The sequence below is a fragment of the Meriones unguiculatus genome, chromosome X (genome assembly GCF_030254825.1).
Source record: "Meriones unguiculatus strain TT.TT164.6M chromosome X, Bangor_MerUng_6.1, whole genome shotgun sequence".
In the NCBI taxonomy this organism is placed as follows: domain Eukaryota; kingdom Metazoa; phylum Chordata; class Mammalia; order Rodentia; family Muridae; genus Meriones; species Meriones unguiculatus.
Window position 1 is genome coordinate 41,749,938 of NC_083369.1, and position 26,754 is coordinate 41,776,691.

General features: G+C 37.0%; 1 protein-coding gene across 2 annotated transcripts in view; it reads left to right on the forward strand.

Moving 5' to 3' along the window:
- Positions 1-26,754, forward strand: part of Jade3 (jade family PHD finger 3) — a 145,386-nt gene that overhangs the window by 106,497 nt on the left and 12,135 nt on the right. For both annotated transcript variants that reach the window (XM_060374452.1, XM_060374453.1), the window contains 4 exons: positions 333-523; positions 6,434-6,645; positions 12,621-12,788; positions 15,779-15,895. In XM_060374452.1, coding sequence (XP_060230435.1) covers positions 333-523; positions 6,434-6,645; positions 12,621-12,788; positions 15,779-15,895 — 688 coding nt within the window. The remainder of the gene's footprint in view (positions 1-332; positions 524-6,433; positions 6,646-12,620; positions 12,789-15,778; positions 15,896-26,754) is intronic.

A 26,754-nucleotide genomic window follows, 5' to 3' on the forward strand; every position in this document is an offset into this window, starting at 1 on the left:
GCTGAGGTATATGTTTAATGGTAGCTTTGTACAGTCAAGACTCATAACCAGATTTTCCCTTCTAAATATACTTGGTAACTTATTAAACCAAGAATATACAATACATTATCATTTTTAAAAGACTAAATGGTAGCCTATCATTATCAGTCAATAAGTTCACTGCAGATGTTGAAACTGAATTTGTAGAACTATTTGCTTCTAGAAAGGTATCCACCATATCTCCCAGAGTGCATGATCCCCAGTATAGCCAGAGTCGTTTGGCTTATCCTGTCAGCACCTGAAATCTGTCATTTGTTGATTGTTGCCAATTTCTTTTTCTATTGCTTTTCTAGGATTATATCTGAAAAAGTAAAGGATGTTCTGTTTGTCCGGCCCCGGAAATACATCCGTTGCTCTAGCCCAGAGTCTGCAGAGCCTGGCTATATCAATACCCTAGAGCTGGCAGCATCTACATGCCGATATGACCTAGATGACATGGACATCTTCTGGCTTCAGGAACTTAATGAAGACCTTGGAGAAATGGGTAATCTGTTTTCTTACAAAGAAATTGTGCTTTGACCTCAGGGAGTTTTTTTAAGTTGCTAGAACCCTGTAAAATTTGATTTTATTTTGCTTTCCTTTCTTTTTTTAATTTTTTTCTTTATTATTTATTACAATTTATTTACCTTGTATCCTGGCTGTAGCCCCTCCCTCATCTCCTCCTGTGCCCACCCTGCCTCCCTCTTTCTCACCTATGCCCCTCCGCTAGTCCACTGATAGGGGAGGTTCTCCTCCTCTACTATCTGACCCTAACCTATCAGGTCTCATCAGGATTGTCTGGATCCTCTTTCTCTGTGGCCTAATTAGGCCATCTCGCCAGGGAGAGGTAATCAAAGAGCCAGCCACTGACTCCATGTCAGAGACAGCTCCTACTCCCCTTACTAGGAAACCCACATGGAGACTGAGTTGCCCACGGACTGCATCTGAGCAGGGGTCTAGGCTCTTTCCATGTATTGGTCCTTAGGTGATTCATAATTAAGTACATAAAATATAGCAGCATTTATCTGTACTAATTTTAATCTATATTAAAATAGAGTAATGACTTTTAAATGATGTTTTCTTAATTCAGTACAAATACAGATGGTTCAAAGTTTCATGAAGTTGCTTCATAATGTTGTTAGTGTGGTGATGGTTGATTAAACTTCTGGCTGAAAAGGATACTGAAATCTGTTCTTGGATTAGTCCTGGAAAACGTTAATGAGCAGGGCCAGAGGTAGAGAGATTTGTCTTCCAGGTGTTGAAGGAACGGTCAATCTATAGCATTTAATAGCGCCCACTACAAGTGACAAGTTGCTCTGACAATTGTTCTTTAATACAAGGATTTTAATTTTGTTCCCCAGAATTAAAATGGTTAGACCTATGAAAAATATCTCTAAAGTAGTTCCTAGCTACCTTCAGTGAGTTTTCTATTAAAGATAATATATGAATACGTATTTTTTAAAAGTTAAAATTACATTAAATCCTTTTTGCCTTGGTGATAGCAGTTATTCTGCTAACAAATAAATTTTAGTTTTTGCTCTCAAAAACTTAGTATGTTCTGTTTTCTCTTTATTTGCCCTTTAGAGGAGTTAGGGATGGACAATTAAGACTGTAAATCACAGAGAAGGAAATATAAAAGGGACAAAGGCAGAGTATGACAACCTAATCCAGTACCTCAATGTGTGGTTTTTTCATGCTTATAGAATTCATAGATAACACAGTCATCACAGTGCTTCCTTCGATTAAAAAACAAAACAAAACAAAAAAAAACTCCCCTATAAGCTTAATATTTTACAATTGATTCTCTTTGGATGGGGATTTTACTTTTTATTATGGAATAGCTTGATTTCAGTACAGAAAATACAAATGTATACCTCTGTTTCTCTAATATTAACATATTTCTTTGCCATGGTATTTTTGTCAAGACAAAATATTTTTGTCAAGAAACAGCACAGGTAACATCACCATTAACTGATGTTCCAGACTTTATTGGAATTTTCCTCTTTTCTCTCTACTGATCTTTTTTTGATATAGGATCCCATCCAGTTCACCATATTTTATGTAATCTTAGAAAAGGTGTTTTGTGTGTGTAAGGGTGAGGTTTTATTTTTCCCAGTCTATTTTAACATGCCTGTTTGTGTCATCCTTGTTCTGCTCACGTTCAGGAAGTCACATTGAGATTTTATGGATGTAGCTTCTGATATCATTGGGATACACAATATCACAGCAAACTCCCTGGTCTTCTGGCTCTTAAAATCATTGTTCTCCCTCTTCTGCAATGTTTCTTGAGCTTTAGATGGGATGTGTTTTGTAGATCAATCCATTGAGACTGGGCTCTACAGTGCTGCATTTTGATTGGCTGTGATTTCCTGTAGTGGTCTCTGTTTCAAAGACAAGTTTCCTTGATGAAAACTACTCTTATCTGTGGATATAAGGACAAATGTTTAGGATGTAGTTAGGGATTGTGTTGGTTTAGTAAAGTAGTGGTTGTAGGTTCTCATTCAATAGCCATGACTTTGATTGCACTGATTAGCTAGGTTTCCTGTACCAGTAGTTTATAGTTTCCCTCTTGTTGAATCTTATATTCAATTATAGAGCTATTTGTTACTGCACCCTTATGGTTATTTTGCCAAGATCAACCCTATAAAAAGAACTACAGGCAACTAAGGAATACTGAAAGTAAGAGAAAAAGACTTTCCCAGGGAAGAGCACAGAGATTCCTTATCCAGAACTGAAAACATACATACAAGTTAAATTATACAGACTGAGTAAGTCATATTTAGGTGTGTGTATGTGTGTGTGTGTGTGTGTGTGTGTGCATGAAACAACAATTAGTGGAAAAAAGGAGGCCATGAATCTGAAGGAGAATGGGAAGCGTTATATGAGAAGGTTTAGAGGAAAAAAGGGGAAGACACATTGTGAGTATATTATTTTTTTATGAGTTATAATTAGTACATTTTTCTTTTTTCTTTATTAATTACACTTTATTTACTTTGTATCCCCTCCCCCGTGTTTCCCTCCCTCTTCCCATCCCAATCCCTCCCTTCCTCCACCCTCTGCATGCATGCCCCTCCCCAAGTCCACTGATAGAGGAGGACTTCTTTTCCTTCCTTCTGATCCTAGTCAATTAGGTCTCATCAGGAGTGGCTGCATTGTCTTCTTCTGTGGCCTGGTATTGCTGCTTCCCCCTCAGGGGGAGGTAATTAAAGAGCAGGCCAATCAGTTCATGTCAGGGATATTTTTGTTTGTTTGAACTTCAGTTTTTAATTTTTTGGATATATTCCTTTCATTTTGTGTGTATGAGAGTTTAGCGTATGTCTTAGCATTTCTATTGCTGTGACAAAACACCATTACCAAAAAGCAAGTTGGGAGGAAAGGATTTATTTGGCTTACATTTCTACATTGCTGTTCATCACTAAAGGAAGTCAGGGCAGGAACTCAAACAGGGCAGGATCCTGGAGGCAGGAGCTGATGCAGAGGCCATGGAGGGGTGCTACTTATTGTCTTGCTTCCTCTCTAATAACTCTAGCTTGTATCAAGCTGACATTAAAAAACTAACCAGTGTGTCTAACTAACCAATGACATTCATGCCTGGTGTCTGAAAAGGCTGGAAGAAGGCCTCAAATGGAGTTGTGAATCATTGTGAGCCACCATGTAGCTTCTGGGACTTGATCCTGAGTCTTCTGGAAGAGCAAGTACTCTAAACCACTGAACCATCTCTTAGACCCTTAGAAGAGTTTTTGAGGAGGATTTTTGCCTTGTGTCGAGTTTTTCCTTAGGATGAATGATATTGTACTCAAACAATTTAGAGCTGAAAATAAACTTTTAAGATAGAAGGGGAGAAGGACCTCCCCTATCAGTGGACTAGGGGAGGGGCAAAGCAGGAGAAGAGGGAGGGAGGATGGGACTGGATGGAGATGAGGGAGGGGACTACAGCCAGGATACAAAGTGAATAAATTGTAAGATAGATAGATAGATAGATAGATAGATAGATAGATAGATAGATAGATAGATAATATTAAATTAAGCAGTTTTACTCAAATTAAAGAATTTTAAATGTGTATGCTGACTACATACTGTGTACCACACTAAGCAATTTGCAAACATCCCATCCTCATAAGATAATGAATTTGATAATATTCTTATTTTATAGGTAAGAACAGTAAGATAAAAAATGTTACATAGCTAATATGAGATAAAGTTGGAATTTGAGTTCTCATAACTAGACATGATAACTCCACTTTTTAAAATTAGCTTTCAAGGTAGAAAGTTTCTCTGTTATATTTTCTACATACTGAGTTTTGGTTGACCCTGTCTCCAGTCCCTCATCTCCCCACTTCCCACTTCTTAAACTCTTCCATTCTCAGTATTCTCCCTTCTGTTTTCAAATCTCATGTGTTTCTTTACCTTTCCTATCCTTCTCTTTAAACTAAGGCTTCTTTTTATATCCTCCTCTTTTTTTTTTTCTTTTTTTTTAAGATTTTATTGATTTTATGTATATGAATGTTCTATCTGCATTTACACCTGCCAGAGGAGGGAATCAGTTCACATTATAGATGGTTGTGAGCCACCATGTGGTTGCTGGGAATTGAACTCATGACCTTTGGAAGAGCAGACAGTGCTCTTAACCACTGAGCCATCTCTCCAGCCCCTTTTTTCCTCCTCTTATAGGTGTGTTTCTATTTTCCTGCCCTCTATACATAATCACTCTAACATAAATATAGATATTTTAAAATTAGACTCTAGGCTCCACATATGAGTGAGAACATGGTATTTACGTTTCTGACACCTCACTTTAATATAATATTTTCCAGCTCCATCCATTTTCTTGTGAATTTCATTTTTCTTTATGGCTTGATAAAGTTATACTGTATACATGTACTATATTTTTATAATCCATCTGTTGGGCATTTGTTTAGACAGATTCCATTTCCTTGCTATTGTCAATGGAGCAGAAAAAAAAAACATGGATATACAAATATCCACATATGGATTATAGAGTTCTTTGGGTACATACCCAGACTAAATACTATACTCTTTGGTCCTACATATCTGTGTGTGTATGTAATATATACATATATGTGTGTTTGTGTAAGTAAGTGTATATATGTTTTAATGTACATATGATATGTCTTAACTGAAAAATAAACCTGAGAAAAAATTTTGCTTCATAAGTAGATACAAAATTTAAAAGGTAATTTATACAGATTTGAATGTTCTTTATGATGTCTTATATTAAAAATATCATTTGGTAAAGTTATTGTGGATCATTTTGAAAATTATTCAAATATATGCTGCCCCCCAAAAATCATTGATCCTCTTTAAAAAGAAAAGTATTTTGTTTTAACCAACATGAGTTCTATGAATATTTTAGTTGGGTTAAATTCGGAATGTGAGGAAAAAATGTAAGTATTAAAAAAAGGATTCAGAAACAAAAGGAGAATTTCAGAATTACATTCAAAACTTTGTGAATACTAATAGGTTTCTGTTACTATTTGTCATTAAGAAATGGTATGGATTTTTTTAAAATCAGGTTTGAAAAACAGTATTTTATATACATAGTCATGTATACCTATTACCTAGAATTTTCTTCTATGAATTAATATAGTATATTAAAAATTCTTAGTATAATCATTAGGTGTTCTCAATGAAGCTAATTTGCTAATAATACATTATTTGTGTTCAAAAAATAAGAGATTTAATATGCTAACAAATTAAAGTGTTCAAAGTTACAATTGTTGGTCTTATAGTAGGAATAAGAAAATAGATTAAGGTTTTAGCAGGAGAGTGATAAGAATTTATTTTTTAATTTTATATATATATATACACCACATCTCATGTGGCATGTGTGTGAAGAAGAACTTTTGAGAGTCGATTCTCTCCTACTACCATTTGGCTCCCAAGGATTAATATCAAGTCATCAGACTTAGCAGCAAATGTCTTTACATACTGAGTCATCTCACTAGCCCCCTGACTAAAATTTAGAAAAACAAATGACAGGCTCTGTAATCTTTTAAGAAAATGCGGTAAAATGTATTTCTCTATTAATGTATCAAACACTAATTTTATTGTTATTGATGTTAGACTTTCTCTACTTAAAACTTCCTTGAAGCCGGGCACAGTGACATACGCCTATAATCTCAGCGCTCGGGGAGGCAGATGGAGGTGGATCTCTGTGAGTTCAACGCCAGCTTGATCTACAAAGCGAGTCCAAGGCAGCCAAGGCTATACAGAGAAACCCTGTCTCAGAAGAAGAAGGAAAAAATAATCCTAAAAAAAAAAAATCTTTGAAATCTAGTTGCTTTAGATCAGAGAAAAAAAAATAGCTTTATCCTTTAGTGTTCTCTCTATCCCTGCAGTAGGTGATTTGGGAATGACAGCTGACTGATGTGTTGCCTTTTTTATTTCTTTGCAGGTTATGGACCAATTGATGAGACTCTTATGGAAAAGACAATAGAAGTCCTGGAACGCCTCTGCCATGAAAATATGAACCATGCTATTGAGACAGAGGAAGGTCTAGGAATAGAATATGATGAAGATGTGATTTGTGATGTCTGCCAGTCTCCAGACAGCGAAGAAGGGAATGATATGGTATTTTGCGATAAGTGTAACGTCTGTGTGCATCAGGTTAGTGCAAATGGAGAACATTGCCTCATACAAGGTCAACATTAGTGTCAAAGTCAAAACAAAACTTTTAGGTATTGATTCTTCTAGTGTTGGGATTCAGGGTGTTAAACTCAGATCATCAGGCTTGGCTTAAGTGTCCTTACCTGATGAACCATGAATCAGAAATTTTGAAGTTCAGTAATTACTATTTCTAACACCCGTATCTGGGCAATGTCTTACATTTAAAGGTGAAAATAAAAAATTAGGCTCTGCTGTTCTTTAGTACTTTCTCTAGAAACACTACTTCTAGCTTTAGCTGCTTTATGACCTGTTCTTGAGATGTTAAACATAGATTTTTATTGTGTCACTTCTTGTCCAGACCACTGAGATTGTTTCATTTGATTTGCCTAGGAGAATCTCCTCTGTTGAAGATTTTTCTCTGCTGTAGAATCTCTAGGGCATTATCCCTAACTCATGATCAGTAACCTTTAAATAGAAGGCAAGATTTCTTATTTTAGTACCCAAGGCCTCCCTATGTACTATTCCCAGAAACCTAGGTCAACCCTACTTTCAGAACCCACAGGATTCTAGGACTCTAAAGGACTGTTTTAATGCCTTGGTTTTACAATGTAAATAAAGATTAAGTGACTTTACCAAAGTTAGTTATTTGAAATACTTTCTACCACACTATCATATTATTGATGATAATGTTAGTGATATCAGCACTCATTTCAACTTTTGTCCATAATCCTATGTTCTGTGCTCTCTTGAAACAAGGTCTCTTGAGGTACAGTGATGAATATTGCTAACACTCTCCTGTCTCCATTTTACAGCCATTGTCTGAATTTAAAAATCTCTTCTTAAATTGTGAAGTATTTGCTGCCAAAGCATGAGAACCTGAATTCCCAAAACACATATAGAGAACTGAAAAGCAAAGCCATACATCTGTATCCCCAGCTCTGCAAATGCAGAGGCACAGACAGGAGGTTTGCTGGTACTTGCTTGCCAGCCAGCCTAGGCAACTCAAGCTCCAAATCCATTGAGATACCCCAATTCAGTAAACAAGGTAGAGAGCAATTGAGGAGACATTCAGCATTGACCTCTGACTTCCACACACATGAACAAACACCCATGTACCCATAAGGATACCCATACACAATCTTGTATTCTACCTTAAGTTATCAGTGTGTTCATATCTTCCAAGCTGTATTCATTTCAGTTCTTGATTTCTCTTACCTGATTTTTTACTCTTCTGAACATGTTGTATATTTTATTCATATTATTATTATTAATTTATCTATCAAATACTGTATACATACTAAACACACAGGACTGTGTTGCATTATGGTAACACAGTGATGAAGAACCAGATATGCTTTCTGCCCCCCACCCCAGGACAACCAAAGTGTAATGACTAAAAAGAAGCTGTCAATTTACCATAGTGTCCAGGTGCTTTTATAGATTATAAATCCATGCTGCTGTGGTAAAGCATGGAAGTTGTCAAAAACAACTTCCAGCAAGTAGCACCTATACTGAATCTTAATGACTAAAAACAGATGTCAGTTAAACCAGAAAGGTCTGTTCAGTCAGAAGAGAATATGTTCATGGAGAGTAGCCAAGAGTAGATAAAATATGTCGGAAGTATCTGTAAGTACTTTAAGAATGAATGAGTAGAGTAGGAAAAAGCCAAGAAGATACGCATAGGGAAGGGAAAAAAAGGATCTTCTAACAAAACTCATAAACTTCTGATTCATCCCATCAACCCTAAAAGGATATTTGTATTCTAGAAAGATCATTTTGGTCAAAACTATTAGAATAATGAGCCTGCACAACATAGGGGATAGAAAACAACCAGGACTTCAGACTTCTCTGGGCCACCTAACCTTAACCTTCTATATTGTAGGAAGAAGTCAGAATTGTTGTCACCAATTATCTTAATCACTATTCTAATGTTGTGAAGAGACACCATGACCAAGGCAACTCTTTATTGCTAATATCATCATGACAAGGAACATGGTGGCAGGCAGGCAGGCACTAGAACATTAGCTAAGAGATACATCTGTAGGCAAAGAGAGAGAGACTCTGGGTTTGGCATGGGTTTTGAAACCTCAAAGCCCACCTCTAAGTGAGACACTTCCTTCAACAAGGCCACACCTCCTAATCCTTCTATCCTTTCAAATAGTGCCATTCTCTGGTGACTAAATATTCAAATATATGAACCTATGGGGCCACTATTATTCAGACCACCACACCAATTTAGCTTTTCCTTCATTTAGTTATATCTGTTAGTGAATTTGGAAATTTTATCTTCATTGTATCAATTATTGGTATTTGCATTATATTTTCAGTAGAAACTTATAGCTTGATTATGAACTTAAAGATTCTGAGAAGTCCTCTCATAAAATTAATTCTAAAATTAGAAACTTCTAAAGATTAAAGATTTCACTTTTTTTTTTGAAGATTTCACTTTTATCTGAAATTCTGAACCAGAACTGATTTGGGAACAATACCAGAACTTAGCTAATATGAAGCTGTTTATACTCTTTACCCATTTATGCAAATACTCATATTTTTTTAGAGAAATACTAACATATTATATGGTATTTTCCCTGGTCCCATTGAGCTTATATAATATACCATGTATATAACTTTTCTAAGATCTGAACAGTTCTGAACTTCATGTTTCTTATTAAAGAATTTTCAGATAATGATTGAATCTATAGTAGGCTTTAAGGAAATAAGACAGATGTCATCTGTAATATTTTCTATGTTTGTCTTTTTCAATTAGGAAAAAAATATTAAGAGTTATTTTCAGGTTCATTGACTAACAGAATTAACTGTTACATAATAATCCCCCACTTAAAAAAAAATTATGGCATTTGTTTTAGAAATATACCTATAAATGATAGCCCTCTTACACATTGGCAATAGCCTTGCCAGACTATAAACTGGTAAATGTAGATGCTGGGAATTTACTACAATATGACATTTCATTAAAATAACTTCCAAGCTGGGTATGGCAGTATACTTGAGGCAGGAGATTCATGAGTTTGGTGAGCCAATCTGGGATAGAGATAAATATATCTGTCTCAGAAAGAAAACAGGAAGTATATGAATAAAATACTGAGATTCCTATAAAGTGGGTATAATTTGGATCATAAATAACTAAGGTTAGAGCTCCCTCTGTTGACTTAAATGATAATATAGAATATAGATTCACTCTGAAAACCTATATTGGTATCTAGATTGATTCAACATAATTTACCATATCATGTTCATTATTTCTTCTTCAGTGACAACAATATATTCATATTTTAGAAGTTTGTACCAGTAGACTTTAGATTTTAATATCATAAATCTTGATTTTTTTCTTTAAAAGTATGTGAAAGTTAAAACCATTCCAAGAGCTGGGCACAGTGGTTCAGGCCTATAATACCAACACTGAGGGAAGCAGAGGCAGGTGGATCACTGTGAGGTTGAAGCCAGCCTGGACTACAAGTGAGTCCAGGACAGTCAAGGCTACACAGAGAAACACTGTCTCAAAAAACAAACAGAAAGAACGGAAAGAAGGAAGGAAATAAAGAAAAGTATTCCAAGTCCTCTTGTGTATATCCATTTCTATTTCTTAGAAGTTGAATATTTAGATTGATATTGGATTGAATTTGACTAATGTCACATGCTCTTGGAGTTTTTATACCTCTCATGAATGTTGTTGACACTGAGTCTAACATCCTAAAATTATGCTTAAAAAATATTAGCACACACATGCTATTTTTTTAGCAGAACTCACAACCTTCAGCATTTGTGATCAGTAGAAAGTTGAGAATCACTGATATATAAGCTTTTGTGATCTTATGACTATTATCTATAAAAGGGCTCACTCTGTAAACTATTTGTGCTCCATATAAAGGCCAAGAACATTCTTAGAACCAACAACTGCTTCAAAAAGGCTTTATTTTGGGGAGGAATTTTTTTTTGTCCTTCCCTGGCAACATTCTAGGCCTCAGAGAAAAATAGGGTTTCAAAGATAGGAAGCTTATAAAATTATGTTCTACTCATATGAGAGCAGTCTAGTTGGAAGTCTGGCTTAGGGTCTTAAGCCAAATTATTAGTTCTCACAACACACCTACTCAAAGTAAGCAGTGGGAAGGGGCATTTGAGATAAATCAGTGGTGAATGCTATGGCTAGTGACCTTCCATTCTCACTAAGGGTATGAAGCACAAGAACAAAATGAGGAGAGTACAATACCGACGATGACTGTGTAGTTGATGAGGGAAATCACATGAAGTAGAGGATGGGAGTCAGGCAGTAGGGCAGGTCCAAGAGGACACCATAACCTGAGTGAAATGTGGGAGTGTGGGCTAGAGTTTAATCCAGGTATGGGAAGTAAGGAGTGTCTTAATTATACAAAAGGAAGATGATTAGGGAAACTGCCTAGCAAGACACATGGACATGAGAACCAGAGTGGACAGTTATGTAGAAAACTGGGACACCTACCTAAACAAATTGGATACCGTGTATTTAACTGTGATGAGAGGTGATAAGAAATAGTAAGGTGCAAACTTCAGATCACAGGACAGCAAACGTTTTTTCTAAAGGGTCAGAAACACTTCAGACTTTGCCAGGTGCATCGTGGTTTGTTTTTGTTTGTTTGTTTGGTTTTGTTTTTTGTTTTTTTTTCTTTTTAGGACTCTTTAAAATATAAAATGCATTCTCAGTTTGTTAGCCTTACAAAACAAGTCTTAAGCAGTAACCAACACCTAGTTTAGATGATGGGTAGGCAAATAAAATAAGAATAGGAAAAAGGCCCTGGATGATTTGCTGCTGTTCTTGATTATACTGAGAAGAATCTGATAATTAAATAGAGGAAGGTTAAAGATGTGAAGAATGAGTAAACAAATTTAGAAATAAATCCATCCTAGAATAGTGTGACAAGGAATTGGATGGAGGCAATAGTGGTATGGATAGGGAACAAAAGGAAGTTCAGCCTCTGAGCCTCAGTATAAGAAGCAAGTGTAAGTACAGGGGGCCAGTGCATGAAGTTAAGTGGGTAATAAAAGTCTGGAATTTGGTCTGAGAGATGAAAAAGGAAGCATAGTATGAAATGGAAAGAAAAAGAATAGAAATGGATGGTGATAACTCATAATAAATCTTACCTAAGTGTGGCTCTCTTGGAACCCACAGAAATTTTAGAACTGGTAGGTTGAAACAGATGATGGTATAGGATATATTTGGCCATGTGGGGAACCTAGAGGCACCTATGTTTCTTCTGAAATAAAGTAGAGCAATAAAGGGGGAAATGGACAAAATTGAATATGGGGCCATCTAGAATAATATTTAAAAAATCTTCCATTTCTGAGTTATTCATTTATTTTCCAATATCATTTCATAAAGAATTGAAAAGGCCCCCAGAACTCACTATGGATTATTGAGATTCAATTCACAAGTCGATTTTTTATTCAACCCAAGCAAATAATTTACATAATTTACTGAATGTACCAGGTACTATTAGACTCTTTATAAACATTAACTTGTTTGTACTTCCTAAGTTTCACTTTTTTCCAACATTTTTTTCTTGATCACAATAGTACCTCACATGTTGAAGTTATTCCATTATTTCTTAGCTAACCTGTTATATAAACACTAAAGACAGTTTGGAAAACAGGAAACATTATTTTCAGTAAAATTTAAAAAAGAAAACTGTCTACAGTCCAACTCTCAGTAATTGGATTAACCTTGGAGTGAATCGCCACCTAGTCTTTTTCTCTCTTCCTTAAAGTTCCCATAGCTACCTACACTTTCCCATGCTAATCTTGGTTCAGATGCTACTACAAGCATGATTTCTTTTTAGAGTTTAAAAATTACTAAATCCTGGATATGAGCTCGTTGAGCTATATTTGTCTTTCTCCCCAAAACAGAGAGGATTCTGGCAGTTGTTAAGGCTAATAGAAATATACTGATCATTCTTCCCTCTCTTCCTCATGCCTATGTATAGGCATGCTATGGTATCCTCAAGATTCCAGAAGGCAGCTGGCTGTGTCGCTCCTGTGTCCTGGGCATTTATCCACAGTGTGTTTTATGCCCTAAGAAAGGTGGAGCCATGAAGACCACCAGGACCGGGAGCAAATGGGCTCATGTCAGCTGTGCCTTGTGGATTCCTGAGGTAAGTGGAAATGCTTCCTGCTCAATTGTATTTCTGAGATTCCTGTGCTATCTCAGGTCTTCTTGGACACAACTTTGCATGTTAGTCCAGACTTGTGTATTTATTCGTGATACTTTCAGTGGTATTTGTTAAATTTGTATGAGAGAGGAAGCATAAAAGACAAGGATGTGTAGCTGGAGGTAGCTGAGCTATTAGGAGCAAATACTGCTCTTGTGGAGGAACCAGGTTCCATTCCCAGCACCATGTCAAGCAGCTCATGACTAACCGCCTATAACGCCACCTGCCAGAGAATTGATGACCTCTGGCCTCTAGAGGCACCTGCACACACATACACACATATATGCACAATTTTAAATATTTTAAAATGATTTACTATTTGTAAGATAAATTACTTTAAAAAAAAAAGTGTGAGAGACAACAGTTTTAAAGTAAAGCTTACCTTAAAATACCTGTAACCACAAATCAGAATAAAACATTAAATACCACAGAAATATACAAATAGCATCCTGGAAGGCTCCCTTACATCCCTTTCTTTCTCTATTTCCTGAGAATCAACCATTTTAATTTCTATCACTATAGATAAGTTTTGTCTGTTTTTAAGCTTCATGTAATTGGAATTCATAGAGTGAGTATTCTTTTCTGTCTGGCTAGTACTGCATGTTGTAGTATGTATCAGTAGTACATCATTTACATTGCTTAGTAGTTTACCATTATATAGATATACTGTTATCCGTTCTGCTTTGCATCTCTGATTTTAAGCTGTTACAAATAAAATGAGCAATGGTGGTTGTCCTTTACTTTGTTTGTTTGTTTGTTTGTTTGTTACATTTAAAAGACAGGGTCTCATGATATTATTGACGAGCTACCCTGAAACTCACAAAAATCCACTTGCCTCTGCCTCCCAAATTCTGCTATTAAGAGCTCCACACGTAGTTGTCTTTTATTTATAAAGTTCTTTTGGGGGCTTAAACTCAACATTTACCTAAGATTCAAATTTCTATTCCTTGTTATTTACCCCGTCCTTTAGTTGCAAGTAGTTATTGAGGGGCTATTCTTTATTAACTTAATTACAACATGGCTTCTAAACTGAGCATAGTAGTACATTACTATAATCCCTATATTTAGGAGGCTAAGGAAGGAGGAGTGAGATCTGGAAGCCATTTTGGAGATGTGCAGTGAACTGAAAACTAACTAGACCCTGTAAACAAACAAACAAAAAAAAAACCCTATAGTTTGGGGTAGGGTGTAGTAAGTGGTAGACTATTTACCTAACATGAGCAAGGCAACTCTCCAGCGCAGGGAGTCTTATGGAATACGGGGGAAATAGAAGGACCTGGAGGGGACAGGAGCTCCACAAGAAGACCAACAAATCTGGGCCCAGGAGGCTGATGCACAAGCCAAGGACCATACATCGAGAGGACCTAGGCCCCCTGCTCAGATGTTGCCAATAGACAGCTCAGGCTCCATGTGGGTTTCCCAGTAAGGGAAACAGGAACTATCTCTGACACAAACTTGGTTGCCTGCCCATTGAGCACTTCCCCCTGGCAGAGTGGCCTTGCTAGGCCACAGAGGAAGAAGATACAGGCAGTCTTGATGAAACTTGATAGACTGGGGTCATTTGGTAGGGAAAGAAGGCTCACTTCCTGAGGAATAGGGGAGAGCTATAAAGGGAGAAGAGAAAGGAAGAGCAGAACAAGGATGAGATGAGGGAGGGGACTACAATCAGGATATAAAGTGAATATTTTTTTTTTTTAAAGTTGAAGCCACGGCTGGTATCATATGCCTATAAATCTTGCATATTTGGATGGAAAGGCAGGATTGGGCTCCATAGCAATCTCAAGGCTAACCTAAGCTATAGTGAGACCTTGTCTCAAACAGACAAAAAACAAGAGCTGGGATACATAGCTCAAAGTATTCACTAAGCACATGCAAGGCCTAGGCTTGATCCCTAACACCACGCACATAAAAATAAAACAATTCACCAATGATCACAGCACTTAAAGGGCTAGAATAAGATCATGAGTTAAGGGCCACCCTGGGCTATATAGACCCTATCTTAAAAATAAACAAAAATAAAAAATAAAAACTTCACAGTTAATTAACTTTCTCTAAGACTTCTAATTCTTGATTTCCAATACATTTTTGATTATTAAAGAGCTCTCTTTCCTGTTTAGGACAGAACTTGAACTAGAAGAATCATCTTTGTTTGATAGTTATTCACTTTTTAAAACGTGTTTCTTTTTGGTGCTAGAGAGATCATCCAGGGGTTGAAAGTACTGGCTACTCTTCCAGAAGACCTAGGTTCAACTCCCAGCACCCACATAGTAGCTCACAACCATCTGTAACTCCACTCCCAGAGAATCCAGTGTCGTCTTCTGGCCTTTATGCATGTGGTTAACAGACACACACAGGCAAAACACTTATACATGTAAAATAAAATGAAAAAAAAAATCTAAAGTTGGGTTTTAGAAGTGGTATCATCTTCTTCCTTTTTAATTACATGCTACAGTCTCTTCATTACATAAATTTGCTGCCACTTTCTAACAATAATATACTGCTCTGTAAACAATATAAAAGATCTGCCACTGCCTGTCTTTATCTTTAGTTGATTAAATGAAATAGCAAGGCATGCATGGTACCATCCCAAACTTAAGACAGATTCTAGAATTTTTGAGCTTTGATTCCTTTCCTTAATAGCTTTTAAGTAAAGAGGGATATATCTTGATTTTTTAAAGGTAACCATGCCTACGTAGTCTACACTCTTGCACTCTCATCACATATTAATTGTTTACATTACAAAAAATGGTTGAAGGACTGAGTGGTGGGGGAGAAAAAAACTTGTTTATTCTTAGTTCCATACTAAACTTGGGAGATATGGCTTACTTCATTGTTTTAATATTCTTAGCTTCATATAACATCATTTATAGTTGATGAAAAGTACTTCTGAGATGCCTTGGTGCTTCTGCCTTATGATGATGTTTTATTTGTAGGTCAGCATTGCCTGTCCCGAGAGAATGGAACCAATCACAAAAATCTCTCATATTCCACCTCGGCGATGGGCCTTAGTTTGCAGCCTGTGCAAGTTGAAGACCGGAGCTTGCATACAGGTAAGTGCCTTGAGAAGTGACGAAGTGAGCTAAAACCAAGTTGACCTGACTCATGCATGATCTCAGAGTGTCCTGTTTCACAAAGTGATTCCTGTCCCAGAAATCACTTTGTAGGCTTCCTACTCATTTGCAGGATGCTGCCAAATGGATATACCATTTGTGGAAATCTTTTCCCATGTTGCTTTTGGAGTGTTTAGCCTGTTTTTTTTTTTCCAAAGATTTATTTTTATTTATCTGTATGTGTATGGATGCCCCCAAGAGGGCAGAAGAGAGTGTTGGATCCCCTGCAGATTGAGCTACAAGTAGGTTGTGAGCCACCCAGCATGGGTGCTGGGCATTAAACTTAAATCCTCTCAAAGAGCAGTAAATGTTTGTAACCCCTAAGCCATCTCTCCAACCTGTGGCCTATTCTTTTCAACATTCATATTGATTGCCAGGAATAGTGATACATACCTTAGGCCCAGGAAATTGAGGCAGAAGAGAATCATTTCAGCTAAGCAGTTCAAGGCTAGACTGAACAGCATAGTGAGACTCCTTCTCAAAATAATATGCATAGCATATTTAACCTTCATCTTTTAGTGGCAAAGCTCATATATTAACAGGACTCAGAAGCTGAGTGACTTCACTGTGAGTGGGAATAAGCTATAACTCTAAAATATATACCCCATGTTCTGATAAGTCTCATCCATTAACTGTCAATGACTTTAAGATGCAGAATGGTTAGATAGATAGCACTGTAAACTATTTGTGTGTGGGAAAGTACATCTGAATAGGTAAAGTCTGGTGACTAGTTTTAAAAATCATTCTCAGGGGCTTGAGAGATGGCTCAGTGGTTAAGGGCACTGTCTGCTCTTCCAGAGGTCCTGAGTTCAATTCCCAGCAACCACATGGTGGCTTAATCAATCTATACTGGCATCTGCATGCAGGTATATCTGCAGATAAAGCATTCATATGCATATAGTAAATACATCTTTTCACAAACCATTCTCATAGGCATCTATGTTACATATGGTAATATAGGTAATGTTCAGAGATATCTGAGATACAATGTCAATTCACTTTCTGTTCCAAACATATAGTGGCTCTGCTTGTAAGTAGAAAGGAAAGACTGACCTTTCATTCCATAGATGTACCGCATGTAAGATGCAGACAAGTAGAAATAGTTTTGCCTACAGACCTTCAGAGAAAGGGATGTCTGTAATGTCATAACTTAGGGCAGTGACTCTAGATGTTTCATTTAGTCACTGCTGCTTAGCATGATAAGTTGCAGATTTGTCAACTGACAAATATGAATACTTATCTTGCTTTTTAAAATTTATTTTGGACCATTTTATTTATCATAACTATATATTTTATTGTTTATAAAGGAAAAATGTTTCTCTGATATATACTGACTCTGCTGGCTAATTTTATAACAATTTGACACAAGCTTTTAGAGTTATTTTGGAAACAACTCAATTGAGAAAATGCCCCTAAATAGTTTGGTTTGTAGACAAGCCTGAGGTGCCTTTTATTGATTGATGACTGATGCAGGATATTTCATCCCACCATGGGTGATATCACTCCCAAGCTAATGGTGCTGGGTGCTAAGAAATAAGGTTGAACAACCCATGAGGAGCAGTCCAGTAGTCAACACTACTCCAGGGCCTCTGTATCAGTTTCTGCCTTGGGTTCCTGTCCTGACTTCCCTGGATGCAAGTTGTAAGATGAAGCAAATCCTATCCTCCCCAAGTTACTTTTGGTCATGGTGATTTATCACAGCAATAGAAATCATAAGCTACTAGCCTAACACATGGCTTTGTTTATCTAAGTTATCTCCTGTTTATTCTCCCTATATGAGCCTCTTAATTGCCAAGGTGCTACACCGTTCATCTGTGAATTTATCCTATTGTTAGTATTCATTTAAGGTGCATTGAATAAATGTATATATGTTTGATAGTATTAAATTAATTTATGATCCATATTTTCCATTGAAACAAAATATTTTCTGTGTCATTATTTAATTTATACTGGACATTGAATCTATATTCAATAACTTAATTATTCTCCTCATTGTAATACCCATATGTCCCACTATTTTGCTGTTAAAGATTATTTTTATACCGGTTAGTAATCAGTAACATAACTGGTGGGAGAAAACATTGGCCTTAACCTTTGCAGACATGAGTTTGCATTGCAGCCTTTAGGTGCCATATTCTTTCTTTTATGAGTTTTATCTTCCTTAGTTTTGTCCTAAGCTTTTCCCCACACATCAGCATGTCCAACAGGCAATAAATATATAAATAAATACTAGATTGATGGATGGATGATGGATGAACAGATGGGTAGATAGGACATTCTAGAGAAGGTTTCACATCTGCATAACATTGGTTCTTATTTTTATTTCAGATTCTTGATTTTAGAGAAATCTTACTAAATTGAGGCCATTGTGCATTTTTATTTTTTGAGTGGTGCTAGGGATTAATTCCAAGATCTCAAGTATGCTAAAAAGTGCTCTACTACTGAACTACATCTCTATTTCAAACTATAGTGCAAGGGATTTAATTTATTCAATGAATGTATACACCTAATTGTATACTAGGGTTTGGTTCTGCCAATGAATGAAATAACAGAACTTTGCACTGTAGAGCTTATATTTTAGCTTTTTAAAGGTAGACAATAAGCAATAGATGTTAAATAAAATGTTAGAAGGTGATAAGTACTCTGGAAAGAAAAATGTAGATGGCAGTAGGAAGTTAGGAAGTATGAGGCAGGGAGCATGAATTACAAGTTTAAGTGGTATGGTAGGACTAATTATAAAGTTGATATTTGAGCAAAGACTTTGGTGCAAGAGAAAAAGCTATGTAGATGTTTAGGATGAAAGTGTTCCAGACAGAGGAAACAGCCATTGAAAAGACCATGAGATAGGAGTGTGCCTGGCCTATTTGATCAATAAGAAAGAATCCAGCAGGATGAATGGGATGTTTAGGAAAAGAAGATCAAAGAGATTTTATGGGGCCTTATAGGTTAGGGCAAGGTCTAATAAATTTGTTCTATAAATAGCAAGATCGTAAATATATTAGGCTTTGTAGACCATGTAGTTTCTTTTCACAGTTGCTCAGTACTACTTTTGCACTGTAAAAACAGCCATAGACAATATTTAAACAATATTTAAAACAATAAACGTAGCTATGTTCTAATTACCTATATTCCAGTGGTTATACACTTTAAAATTTAAATTGCATGTAATTTTTACTAGTTTATTAAAGGCACCAGTTTTAATGTCTAGTCACACACACAAAAAAATGTAAAAGCAGATGAGTGTTTGCATTTAGTTAGTGCCATATAGTTTGCCATCTCCTGGTAAAGGCTTCCAGGTATAGTTTTCCATCTCCCTGGTAAGATCTTTTATTTTTTTCACTGAGTTTAGAAAAGAACCATTGTGTGCATACACCACACATACAAAAGGAGTCATTGGTAGTTTTTCAAGCAGAGGAGTGGGCTAATTTATGGGAGAAAAATAATATAAAAGACAGGGAACTGTGTGGGTCAAAGGTAAAACAAAATACACCATGTACCAACACTCAGTGAAGTTAGATTGATGGTATACGAATCTTATTATTGTAATCTATTATATAAGTCTTTAAATTTCTCTAATAAACCCAAATGGCATGGCACAGGCCTGTAAGCCAAGAAAAACGATCATAGGTTCTAGGCCAGCCTAGAATATTTAGTAAGATCCTATCAACAAAGAAGAACCCACTGTGAGCTCTTAAATCAGAATAGACTGAAGATAGGAACTTAGAAATAAGAAAAGCAGGCCCAGGGGTCTTTTCTAAGACTGATACTCCAATCAAAGACCATTCATGGAGATAACCAAGAACCCCTGCACAGATGTAGCACATGGCAGCTCAGTCTCAAGGTCCCTAGTAATGGGAACAGGGGCTGTCACTGACATGAATTCAGTAGCTGGCTCTTTGATCACTTCCCCTGAGGAGGGAGCAGCCTTACCAGGTCACAAAGGAAGACAATGCAGCCAGTCCTGATGAGACCTGATAGGCTAGGGTCAGATGGAAGGGGAGGAGGACCTCCCCTATCAGTGGACTGGGGAAGGGGCATGGGAGGAGAAGAGAGAGGGAAGGTGGGATTGGGAGGGGGAGAGGTAGGGGGCTGGAGCTGGGATACAAAGTGAATAAATTGTAATAAATAAAAAATTGAAATAAAAAGAAATAAGAAAAACAATTGAAAGTCTATTATGATAATCTGTTATACACATGAATGTGGTCTTGAGAATATAATAAGTAGTAGGATTCTATGAAAAACCTATAGATAGAGTAGGTTTGAAGGAGAAAACCAAAAATTCTATTTTGAACATTTATGTTTTATATATATCAAAGATAGATAGATAGATAGATAGATAGATAGATAGATAGATAGACGTGTAGATATATTCTAGGAAATGTCTAGCTGGCAGTTGTATACATAATTCTGGAGATTAGGAGGAAGTTATGGATAGAAGACATAAACTTGACAAGCCTTTTATATTAGTTAGTTTTCATGTTGCTCTAATAAGATACACAGCATAACACTGGGAACCATCCCGTACTCTTTTGCCTACTTGTGAGACCCTTATCATTCTGTTGAGTTGCCTTGTCCAGACTTGATGTTTTGGTATGTGCCTAGTCTTGTTGTTGCTTGCTAGGCCATGTTTGCTTGATGTCCCTGGGAGGCCTACTCTTTGATAAGGGGAGGCACTAACAAGTGGATCTGGGGGAGAAGGGAGTTGGTGGGGTAGAGATAGTGAAGAAGAGAAGGAGGGGAAACTGTTGTCAGGTTGTAATATATGAGAGGGAAAAGAAGACACTCAGCAAATGCAACTTGGGAGAAAGAATGTATTTTGGCTCATAGTTCAAGGATACAGCCATCATGGTGGAGAAGTAATGGCAGCAAGAGCTTCAGGCAGCTGGTTACACTGTACCGACAGTCAGGAATCAGAGAGCTGTCAGTGCTTGTTTTCAGGTAGCTTTTTCTTTTCTTTTCTTTTCTTTTCTTCTCTTTTCTTTTCTTTTCTTTTCTTTTTTAATGCAGTCTAGCCCCTAGCTGATGGAATGGTGCCACCCATATTTAGGTTGAGTTTTCCCACTTTAGTTAGCCTAAATTAGATAATCATTCATAGTCATTCCCCAAGATCTATCTCCAAGGTAATTCTGGATCCTGTCAAGTTAATAATATAAACCTTGGCCTAAAGTGCTAATATCTGCATTGAGTAAGATCAATGAATAAGTAAGGATAGAGGGGAAATACCGTATCAGGGTAAAGAGAAAAACTTAGCAGAGGAGACAGAAAACAAACCACCAAGGAAAACCACAATTGAAAAAAACCATTCAGGTTTAAAAAACAAGGGGAGAAGGTATTTCAAGAAGAGAAAGCTCTTTTCTATTAAAAAAACAAACAAACAAAAAAAAAGCTTGTCAGATAAGTTGAGTACTTCATATTGGATCCCTAAATTTAGCAGTTTGATAGTTGGCAAAGAACTGGAAACATAAAATAAAGAAGCTGTTGAGGTGGAGGAAACAAGTTTGTGCTTATACTTGTTTGCAGATGAAATAGTATGTTTATAAAACAGGGTGATCCAATGAGGAGGAAGCCTTTTCAGTAGGTGAGGAAGGAGAAGACAAAGTATAGGAGTGGGGGATGCTTAAGATGGCACATATAGTTATTCTGATTAATAGATTTAGAGGTAGACTGAGTAATTCAAGTAGGTTTACTGGCGAGACTCTGCAGTTCTCTTTGGTCATTGTCATTTCTTCAGTGAGGTAGCAAGCGAGATCATCAGCTGAGATAGATCAGCTGAAGGTTTAGGAAAAATGAATCATGTAGCAGTAAAGACACTACCTACATACAAAAGTCTACTTTTAAAATGTTTTTCTGTTGTTTTTGTTAATGTTATTTTGGTGTTTTATCATACTGGGAATCAAACTCAGTTCCTCAGACATGCTAGGCAAGTGCTTTGCAACCTCTTACCCCACGACTATCTTAATTCTTGTGGGTTTTTTTTTTTAATCCGTATTCTGCTTATACCAATAGAGTAGTTTCCAGTTTGCAATTGAATTTTCCAAAACAAGCAAAAGTTTCTCTTTTTAACCACCACTAGGTGAATATAATTTTTTATTTGCTTGTTTATTTGTTGACGTATCTTGCTATATAACCCTAGCAGCCCTGGTACTCACTGTGAAGCCTATACTAACTAACCTCAAACTCTTTATCAGTCCTACTGTTTAAACTTCCTGAGATTACAGGTGTTCACCACCACACCCAGATTAAATAAAGTTAATTTCAAACACATTGGTAATTTAACATCTTGTTTCTTGTAAGAATAAGAAACACAGTGAACAATGAAATTAATTCAATAGATATCAACTTTCCTTAGCATTAATTACTCTTTGGAGTTATAGCAAGAATTAGGAACAAATATATCTTGAGTATTTTGCTTGTAATTGTTTTATGAAAATTTCTGAGCTATGTACAGTGTTTATTCTGGCTCTCTTTCATAGCAATGGGAATTTACATGTCCCTCGCCCCAACCCTGGTGCTATCCCTCTTCTTTGATAATGTCTGCCTGGCCAAGACAGACTATAACACTGTCAGGTTTGAGATACAGAACAGCCAATATCTATAGTTTTTACATCAGGGAATAAGAGCCTTTTTTCTGAGCATGAAGGCTTGTGATAATCCTTCAGTAGACACTAAAGTCTTGGTTTAAATCTTGGCTTGATTAGGAAGCCCTGGATTTTGCCCAGATTCTAGACGTGCTTTGCTCTAAATCCCAGATTTCCTAAATTTCTATATTCTATATCATATATTGAAGTTCTCATTTCTAGATCTTGAGGCTTAGCCCAAGTCTACATAAAAAGATACTATCTAAAAAAAAAAAATGGCTTTGAAGCTGGGCGTGATTAATTGAGCCTGTAAGCACTTGGAAGGTTGAGGCAGTAATAACACCAGTTCAGGACCAGCCTAAATCATATAGCTAGACCCTGTCTTAAAATACAGTATGGAAGCTGGGGGTGGAAGTACACACCTTTAATCCCAGCACTTGGAAGGCAGAGGCAGGTACATCTCTGAGTTTGAGGCCAGCCTGGTGTACAGACTGAGTTCCAGGAAAGCCAAGACTACATAGAAAAACCCTGTCTCAGAGCAAACAAACAAACAAAAAAAAATATAGTATGGAAAGAAGGAAAAGATGGAGGGAGGGAAAGAGGAAGAGAGGGCGGGGGGCAGGGCGGAAAGAAGAGGAAACTCATGGGTTCCCGCCTCCTAGGATTTGAAACCTGGTTCTAATTCTTGCTAATTGTATAAGCTTAGAAAAGTTACCTAACATCTCTGGGCTTCGGCTTCCACGTCTATAAATGGAGACAATAATAGCACTTACTTAAAAGATGGCAAAGAGCTAAGCATAGTACCTAACAGATAAATGTGCATGCTAGTGGGAATGGTAATAATTATAATTGTGCATATTATTATTCCCTAGAATAAATGATTATGCTGATAGAAATCCCTAACTAAATAGGATCATCCAACATTTGTGGCTTAGATTGATGGTAGAGAGATATGGGCCTGTCTGAAATCACATGCAAATATACAGAATTTACTATAAATGGGAAAGCTGGCATGAGTTTACTGTTAGGCCAATATGAGTTCAGTTGTGATGGAAATAGACCTTAAAAGATAAAATCTTTGACAAGTGAAGAACTGCTAAATAAGAAAGTGCATTTTTCAGTGCTTATTAAATGTGATATAATGAGGAAAACAAAATAATGAGATAAAAAGGAAGGCTGAGAAGATAGCTCAGTGGTTGAAAGTACTTGCTGCACAAGCATAAGGACCTGAATTTGAATCCCTAGCACCTATTTTAAACTAAATGTTTGGCATACATCTGTAACCACAGCCCTGGGAGTAACAGGGGCAGAAGCAAATAGCTCCTGGGATCACTTAGCTGATTAACCATTCAGTTGAATGGTGAGCTCCAAGTTCAGAAAAAGACCTTATCTCAAAGAGAGCTATTAAGGAAGACACCTCTAGTCTCCACAAATGCACAGAACAAGATAAAAGGGCATTCTCTTTCAACCACCTAGGAAAACACTTCAGTGTTTTTTTTTTTTCACGTTTCATAATTTGTTAATACAAGTTGTTCTTGTTCTAAGACTATTACAGTCTCTGCATTTGGGAGCCCAGAGCATTTTAAGGGAAGCTAAACTTAAACATGAGCCATATATGATGTGATTCCTACCTATAATTCAAGCATTTGGGAGATACAGAAACTCAAATCCAGTTTTGGCTATACAGTCAGGCCAGCAAATTTTGTTTTTGTTTTTGCTTCTGGTTAGTTTTTTTTTTTAATTAACTAATTCAATTTACATCTCAGTCATAGGCCCCTCCCTCTTCTCCTGCCAATCCCACTATCCCTACTGCATCCCCTTCCCCCTATTCCTCAGAACAGGGGAGTCCCCCTACCCAGATACCTCAGCTTATCTATTCACATGAGGACTAAGGTTTGTCTTCCTCCCCTATGGTCTGGTAGGGAGGTTCCGTCATGGGGAAGTGGTCAAAAAGCAGGCAACATAGTCTATGTCAGAGATATCCCCCACTCCTCTAACTAATGGGCCGACGTGAAATCTAAGATGCCCATCTGAATTACCTTCTTGGGATCTCAGCATTGTAGTATGTCTATCCTGTACTATATGACTAAAATCTGCTTATAAGTGAGTACATATCATGTATGTCTTTCTTGGTCTGTGTTACATCATTCAGGATGTTCTTTTCTAGTTCCATCCATTTGCCTGCAAATTTCATGATTTCCTTGTTTTTAATGGCTGAGTCATATTCCATTGTGTAAATGTATCAGTTTTTTTAAAATCCATTCTTTGATTGAGGGACATCTAGGTTGTTTCCAGTTTCTGGCTATGCTGTAAACATGGTTGAGAAAATGTCCTTGTGGTATAGTGGAGCATCTTTCAGATATATGCCCAGGAGGGTCTTTTGAGGTATGGCTATTCCCAGGTTTTTGAGAAAGCACCATATTAATTTTCAAAGTGGTTGTACAAGTTTACACTCCCACCATCAAGCCAAACACAAAAACACATCTTAACATATAATCCACCATCATCAAGTAGGCTTCATCCCAGAGAGGCAGGGGTGGTTCAACATACAAAAATCTATCAATAAACAAAAAAAAAAAATCTATCATAAACAAACTGAAAGAAAAAAAACACATGATCATCTCATTAGATGCAGAAAAAGCCATTGACAAAATCCAACACCCCTTCATAATAAAAGTGTTAGAGAGATCAGGGATACAAGGCCCATCCCTAAATATAATAAAGACTATATAAAACAAGCCAATAGCCAACATCAGACTAAATGGAGAGAAACTCAAAGCAGTCTCACTAAAATCAGTGACAGGACAAGGCTGCTGTTTCTGTTGGGCTAAACCTATCCACATCAGGAATGCATTTGCTCTAAAAGCTTCCGTTTTTTAGCTACTAGAAGTCAGTGCTAGCCATAGTGAGCAGTCCAGGAGCCAAACAAGTTTCCACTCACCACATACACACACTTGTGTAGGAATATGGAAAGATTTACACTGAGCCCTCATACTTGATTTAAGGCTTTCAGGGACAGTTATGCATAAGCTGAGGAGTGTTCTGCAAGTGCACCAAATAATGGGCAGCAAACAAAGCACTGGAAAGAAAGAATTAAGGGAACTCACCACTGTGCCTGCTAGATCTCACCCAGGAGTTAATAATAACCTCAAAACAGGCTGCAGAAATAAGTTGATAACCCTCGATTGGGCCTGCCTAACAACCAAGTACACATCACAAAGTATCAACCCTAAAGGCCACGCACTCCTCTGGCTCTAACTCTGCTATCAACCTCCACAGTAATCTGCAGATAGCTGGGTTTGTGTCTAATTGCATTGGGCAGGGTCAGTGACCACTATGTCCTCCACTCCCTGCCTAAAGTCCACAGCTTGTCCAAGGGGGTGTACATTTTATGCTCCCCACCATCCCACCCCAAGACTGAATGCATTCAGGGTTTATTTCTTCACTCACCAGAGCCTTGGAGGCAATATTGGGGATTCACCACATAGAAAGAGTTACTGCCTGGTCTCTCTGAAAGTCAGATACCTTGTAACCCAAAGCCTCTACCATAGTCACACACCAAGTAAACAAAGACAGCTTTTATCAGGCAGAACTTACTTGTCATTTCTGAGGTATTAGAAGACAAGAATTACTTGTCATTTCTCAGGTATTAGAAAAGGGACAAACCTTTCTTTGGGCAAGGTTAATCCTTTGCTACACAGTGCTCAAAAGAAATGAAAACATAAATCTAAACAAAATCTTCTACATGAATTTTCATAGCAGCATTACCGTATAATAGCAATAAATAAATGTTTGGCTCCAAAAACCTGGCTGGCCTTTCGCCTTTAGCCCCAGAGTATACAAACTTCCAATTATAAACACCACAGAATGACCTTTTCTAAAACTTAGGTGGTTTTATGGCACAGTTTGCTAAGAGACGTTCCTACTTATCAGCCATATATTTGTCTTTTTATGTAATTTATTTTTCTACATTCTATAAATTTGTTGTGAGAGACATTACGTTTTTAAACGTTCTATTGGTAGTTAAAAAAGCCTTTTACCAGTTGGTTTTCAAGTATCTGTCTATTTTCTTAGCCAAGTGATAATAAAAAAATACTCAAATAGGGGCTGTGGAGACAGCTCAGTGGTAAAGAGCACTGGCTGCTCTTGCAGAGGACCTGAGTTCAATTCCCAGCACCCACATGGTGCCTCGAAACCATCTGTAACTCCAGTTCTTCTGAC